This window comes from Euphorbia lathyris, chromosome 3 (assembly GCF_963576675.1).
Source record: "Euphorbia lathyris chromosome 3, ddEupLath1.1, whole genome shotgun sequence".
NCBI classification, from domain to species: Eukaryota; Viridiplantae; Streptophyta; class Magnoliopsida; order Malpighiales; family Euphorbiaceae; genus Euphorbia; species Euphorbia lathyris.
Window position 1 is genome coordinate 82,663,054 of NC_088912.1, and position 6,547 is coordinate 82,669,600.

The window sequence follows — 6,547 nt, forward strand, 5'->3', positions numbered from 1 at the left end:
TTGGGTTTAATCAGTTTATATTTTTATGTGTGATTTTAACAAAAATTGAGATTGGTTACGATGATTTTTTCTTTACGATCGAAATAATAAAGGTTCATGTTAAAAAGACCAATTGATTATTTGAGTTATTGATTAATTTTCAGTTCTTCGTTGGACATTGAACAATTAATCATTTTAATTTTTGATTTACTCCTAAAATAAAAATAAGTACGAAAATGATGAGGGAATGAATTAAAGAATAAATTGCTCAAATTGGAAGATTCGGGGTTAAATTGAAGAATTGGAACTAAATTGAAAGGTTAGAATAAATGAAAAGGGGAAATATAGGGATCTAACTAAATTGGGGAATAAATTATAAACATTTCCCTAATTCTAGCTGTCTAACACGATTAAATCTAGAGATTTATACTCAAAGAGAGCCTCCTCTCAAGAAGATCGATTAAATATAGGGATCTTCTTCCTCACCTCGCTCCCCCTCTCTCTCTCTCTCATCGATATTGCTTCCTCACTCATCTCTCTCTGGTTCGGCTTCCTCCACTCCTCTCATGGCTATTGAAGAGATGATTTCGTTCATCCCTGTCTTGGAAGAAAATCACTCCGATTCACTGCGGCTATCTCGTTTTGGGCGATTTCGAGTGTCTCCTTCTACTTTCGAGCTATTTCGGTGAGTTTTACTCACTTGCATTAGGAGGAAATGAAGAGTTTAGCGTTGGTTCCTCGTAATTTGGGTTGTCCCCGGTATTTTGTTCGGATATATAATATATATATCAGTAAGTATACAGCTTTATGTTGAAGAGAAAACTATAATCAACTTGAAGTTGCAATTTGGATATGCTTTTAATTCTTCTCTTAATTATTGCAATTTTTATTGCTTTAAGTTTAATTTAATGGTGGTGCTCTCTGCTTAATTAATTGTTGCAGGCTTAATATATGAAAATTGATAAATAATATGAGCACCACAATTTTGCATAAATTAAATGAGAACATAAAATGGAAAAAGTCATATGATTTTGGTATATTAAATTTCCGGATTATTGTATTTTGGTATATATGTTTGTCAGAAAATATTGTATTAGGTTATAATTCATATATATATATATATATATATATTTAGAAAAATAGGTTCGACTTTGGACTCTTATGTTTGTTATTTGGTCTTCCTTTCATACCCGATGCCGTTTAGGGTCGGGTGTGACAGTTTATATAAATTGTTTGTAGTTTGTGGCATATCTGATTTTTCAAAAAATGCAGGCCCATTGGCGTTGTCATAGAGCCTCTTTGTACTATAAGAGGCTGAAGAGAGGAGCAATTGTGTCCCAAACCAGATGGAGGGGAACAATAGCCAGGAGGGAGCTTCGAAAGCTCAAAATGGTCTGTATGCAAATGAGTATATCTTCTGGAAAAACTTTGGAATACTTGCATAAACATCCATTATGTTCTTTGATTAAAGATATGCTTATTCAATTCGCCTCCAAAAAAATTGCAGGCTGCTGAATTAGATGCAAGGAGAACTGAGGTACTCAGTAATGCAGCAAAAACCATCCAGCAGCGAGTACGAACTTATTGTGCTCGTAAACGGTTTATTGCACTGCGGAAGGCTGCTATATACATACAGGCACTTTGGAGAGGTGATTCATCTTAAAAACACACTCTGTGTATATATACATATGTCACTCATAAATTTGTGTTTTCTCATTTTTTTTATAAATTTGAGTTTTCTAGGAAGACTTGCATGCAAAAAATTTGAAGGCATGAAAAGGGAGGCGGGTGCTATAAAAATTCAGAAGCATGTCCGCAGGTATGAAGCTAGAAAAGCCTACAAGAACCTACATGACTCTGCACTTCTCTTGCAAACGGGTTTGAGAGCAATGGCTGCTCACAAGGAATACAGATTTAAGTTGCAAACTAAAGCTGCAACTATTATTCAGGTTATACCTGCAATAAGTTTACATTGTTTGGAGGCTTTACTTAACTGCAGAAATAATTAATTTCACATCAGCTTTGTGTGCCTGCAGGCATCAGTGGATTCTGAGAGACCAAGAGCTGGTGAAATCAAAGAGGAGACACAGAAAAAAGTTGAGCAGCTTCAGGAATCTTTGCAGAGGTAATGTATTATGTTCAATTCAACCAATTATCTTTACTACGGGCAGAAAGTAAGCAAGTTTCCTTATGTGTATTAGGCTAGAAGGGAACATGCCATTGCCTATCGAAAGCACTAGCGCCTTTGATCAGATCATCCAGAGAAAAGGCCATGCTATTGATATGGATAGGATGCCCATGAAGAGGACTCTACCGGTCTCAAATCGGCTCAAACCGAGTTAGTTTGTTTACTACCCAAAATCCATTTAATTATTCTTTTAAAAAGTTAATAATTCCATTTATATTGATTTTTTAATATAATAAAATTTAAAATTTAAAAAATTAAATTATATCAAATAATCATCTATTCTAATAAATCAAAATATTTAACTTAAAATTTTAAAATTTAATAATAATTTTCTAAATTCTTTTATCTAAGAAATTATTTTTATATTTTTGAGGAGGAGGAAGAGGAAGAAGCAGCTATGAGAATTACACTAACCAATGCTTGACCATGCACCAACCATGGGCTTCTCTGTTGATTTATGGAATCAAGCGCATTGAAGGAAGGTCTTGGCCGGCTCCTATTCGAGGTAAATCGCCTCTTCAACTTTTAATTTTTGCTTACAATTTTCAATTTTCAATTTAGGATTTTATCTTTTCTTTGTGTGAGATGGTGTAGCTTGTTTAGGTCTATCACACTACTTGTCTTGGAAGTATTTTTTAAAAGTTTTCAATGACTCCATTAATTGTAATGCTGAATTTCTTTTTGTTGATTGGATAACTTTGAATTTCGGATCTTGTTACTTGCCAGTAAGGAAGTTCACAAGACCCATGTCCGTTTTTATGGTCTTCTTGAGTAAAAATTCATGTCGGATGTCTATTTAAAGCATAAAAGAAAATGGAAATGTTTTATTCTTTTGAGATTCAGACCTTTGTATTGGGAAAGCATTCTGTTCAGAGATTTGGATGTTGGGATTTGATCACAAGGATTAAAGCATGACTTGATATTCTTTACAGATTAGTGGTGAAAGAAAACATGTAGAAGTAGGGATGATAATTTTTAACTCCTAACACATGCAGCTCATGTAATGAACTAGTGGAAACTCAAAAAGGTCTTTTATTTTGGTGTCCTTTTCCAAAGAATATATGGTTGCAGGTGCTTAGGAAATGCAAGATAAATAGGGTTGCGTACAGATGACATAGGGATTTAGCTGTCCTAGTAGAATAAGTGTAATTCATAAAAATAGAGTGGTAGTAGAGTTTGTTTTAGTGTAAATTGTATAATGATAGAGAGGGAGAGCCCATCAATAGTGGAAACCCTTAGCCTATCTAGCCCATGGCCCTAAGGAGGGTAATGATTATTCTTGGAAGAGACACGTGGAGGGAATAATTGAGTTGGTGCTGGAACCGTATTTGCTGGGGAGAGAGTGCTGGTACAATTTGTTAGTTGTAAGGGTTGGCTGTACAGAGAGAAGGGGAGCTGTTTGAGAGATGCTTCTATTTTGTTTGGCTCTAGCTTTTGCTAAGAGAGAGGAAAGATTCATCCTTGGAGCATTGCTATTGTTCTTGTTTCATCTATATTGATATATTAATAATATCTGCACTCTTTGTTCTGTTTCTCTATTATTCTTCTGCTGTGCTTCTTTTCTGTTTTGTTGTTTGGTTATTTAGAGTTTGAGTTCTATCAAGTCGGTTGTAACAGTTCAGTAGTTATTTGATTTTCTTGGCGCAAAAATTTTGCTTTATTGACCAAAATAAATAGCATGAATGGTTATGAGTTCCATTAAAACCATTAAGTGAAATAAACTAAGTTAAATGTTCTGTCTGCGTTCCGTATGAGAACTTTAAATTGATAGCCAAGGCCCAAATTGTCATGGATTCCATTAAAAGTTTCGAATGGAGTAAAGTAAGTTGCATTGTAGACTCAAAACTTCCAATTTATGTGCATAAATTTTTAAATTGAGAGCTAAAGCTGACCAAGGTTTGTTAAAAGACTCTCTTAGCACTCTAGTGCTTGCTTCAGAGGCAAGTCTAGAACATTTTCAATTTACTTAACTAAGGCTAAAATAAGTGCACTTTTCTTCATATTCTCCTTTTCTTATGACCAAATATGTTACTTATTATGAATTATCATGTCTTGTTTTTTGAAGGCCGCCTTTGGATTCATGCTGCAAGTAGAGTTCCAGAGGAAGCTACAATTAAAGCAATGGAGGATTTCTACAGGGAAATCTATGCAGTGAATGGAATTACTGATATTAAGTTTCCTGAACATTATCCTGTTTCAAGACTTTTAGGTACTTGGTTTGTTTCATCTAGATGAATTGTGTTCATGAAATGTGTTATCCTGGCTTGATGCTTCCCTGAGTCATTACATGTTTCTAAACATGGGTGCTTTATGACCTTCTTCTACTGGTATTCATTATATATATGGTATCTAGTATCTAGCCATCTATAGATGCTTTGTATGTGAATTATATGTCGTGATTCAAGCCTTGAATTGTTGTAGTCCATTCATTTTGATTAGTTCTAATCTTTTGCTACATGAATTGTAAAATCATTTTGGGAACTTCCTTTCCTATTGTCTGTTAGCTCTGTCTTTCATTTGGTTCAAACTTTTGATAAATTTAATAATATGTTTATGTATTTTATAGGGTGTGTTGAAGTGGTCGGCTGTGTTAGAGGTGAAGAAGTAGCAAGCTGGGAGGCGATACCTGAAGGGGTAGGCAAAAATTCGAGTTTCTGACCTTTTTTTAAATCAAAGAACTTGGTTTCTTTAATTGATAAACTGTAAACTATGTTCCCTGATTTGGGGCTTTTCTTTAACCTGCAGGTAAGGTTAGAGGGACAAACAGATTTTTGCTGGCTTTGTGAACGGCCGCAGGTGCGCCCTCTGCACTTACCCTGACTTTTGGAAGTGTTCTTATTTGCTACTTTCTACTTGCTCCAATTTTTATTGATCTTTTGTTTTTCTTTTTCAGAAATTGCTAGTTCCATTTGAGATGCGAGGCTTCAAAGGTGTTTATAATTTGGGAAGGAAGGTATGTGCTGTAAAATGAATAAATTTGGGAAGGAAGGTATGTGCTGTAAAATGAATAAATTTGCATCTAGTTATTCATATGATGTTGTGCAAGTTTGATATTCATGCAAGGTTTGTACCTTTGACAGATACACGAGGCTGCAGTTAGAGGTCTGACCCCAGTGAAAGGTCCAATGCCAGTAAGATTTCCCCTTCCAAATCCTTGTGATCCTTTTTCCTTAAAACCCGGGTCTATATCCAAGACATCACCTCATAAATCATCTCAAGTGGAGAAATCATCAAGTCTTAGTGCAGCAATTGCTGGTGCTCGTGCAGCAGCTACCCAGTTCAGCAAGAATGATCAAAATCGCCTAACAAATAATACACAGAATGACAGTTCTAATCCCAGAAGCAGTGGCCAAGTAAAAAGCAAACCACGGGATAGCTTAGATGAAGTTCCTAATGATGAATCTTCAGCGCTGAATGCTGCTGAGCGAAGCCATCACATCCAGGATCCGGGAGCAAGTAGCCATAATCGAACTCCTGCTGATAGGAAACAGACTGTTGGAGCTTCTCCTAAGGTGTGAGCTTTGTTCAGATCACAATTAGCGCTTTTTGAAAGAAAAAATAATGTTAAACTTTTTTTTTTATATGCGCCTGATTGCTCAATTCTTTGACAATGATCTCCAGATTTTTGCTGCAGCAGTTAAAGGGCTGAAGCTTTCCTGAATCATGTTGGTTCGTGCTTTGCGTGCTAGATATGTTGAAGAAAAAAGGGGCATTGAGAAGTCGATTACAAGTTGCAGATATTCAGATCAGTTGAGGATCCAAGTTTTGCTTGTCATTGCTTCGCTGTCATACTTGTTATCACCTGTACGTGTACACTAGTCTAAGGCTGTTCATGTATCACCGTGATTTAGTTGTCTCGATAGTCTAGTCGATACATTGTATTGATAGAAACTAATAGATAGTGAGATTTGGGATTTTGGAGTCGAAGAAGTAGAGAAATAACGTTTGAGGTTTGATACTGGATCACATTGTATTCACCATAAGATATTAACTTGTGTATAGCTTTTAGTTTGTATACAACAGAAATCAAACAGTTTGCTTCGGAAAAGAGAAAATCGTTCTATTAAGATAGATATTAAAAACTGTATGAAGATTGCTGACCCTATGGGATGATTTTTGGAGGATAAAATCATATGTTCTGGATACTTTAGTATATAAATAGAAAAGATAAATAATTTTTTTTTCTGAGTTTAAGGTTTTTATTTTATTTTTTTGTAATTTTCACAGCATCAAGTAAACCTTAGTCTTCTCTTGGAATTGAAACAAAATAAGCATTAGCAATAAATGAATTACTATAAACATAACATTCTATTTTATTGTGTGAAACCAGTGTTCGAAACATCTGATATCGGATTCATTAGGTATATGAATTGACATGTT

General features: G+C 35.0%; 1 protein-coding gene across 4 annotated transcripts; it reads left to right on the forward strand.

The window, feature by feature from the left end:
• The first annotated feature begins 383 nt into the window (after window positions 1–383).
• On the forward strand, window positions 384–6,302 carry LOC136222939 (uncharacterized). Of its 4 annotated transcripts, none has more exons than XM_066010633.1 (13): window positions 384–664; window positions 1,252–1,371; window positions 1,487–1,628; window positions 1,723–1,928; window positions 2,016–2,104; window positions 2,181–2,317; window positions 2,541–2,672; window positions 4,233–4,376; window positions 4,734–4,801; window positions 4,913–4,963; window positions 5,061–5,120; window positions 5,248–5,679; window positions 5,805–6,302. In XM_066010633.1, the coding sequence occupies exons 2-13, from the start codon at window positions 1,369–1,371 to the stop codon at window positions 5,814–5,816; spliced, it is 1,476 nt and encodes a 491-aa protein (XP_065866705.1). In that variant the 5' UTR covers window positions 384–664; window positions 1,252–1,368; the 3' UTR covers window positions 5,817–6,302. The 4 variants fall into 4 exon arrangements, with proteins under 4 accessions (XP_065866705.1, XP_065866703.1, XP_065866704.1 ...); XM_066010631.1 differs by having other exon boundaries at window positions 385–770; window positions 5,789–6,301; XM_066010632.1 differs by having other exon boundaries at window positions 385–664; window positions 2,544–2,672; window positions 5,789–6,301.
• The last annotated feature ends 245 nt before the right edge of the window (window positions 6,303–6,547 follow it).

Bases quoted from the DNA above. Each gene is read 5' to 3' on its own strand.
- LOC136222939 (XM_066010631.1), top strand. The intron at 1,929-2,015 runs GTTATACCTGCA...GTGTGCCTGCAG, and splicing joins AAGCTGCAACTATTATTCAG to GCATCAGTGGATTCTGAGAG. The intron at 5,680-5,788 runs GTGTGAGCTTTG...AATGATCTCCAG, and splicing joins CTGTTGGAGCTTCTCCTAAG to ATTTTTGCTGCAGCAGTTAA.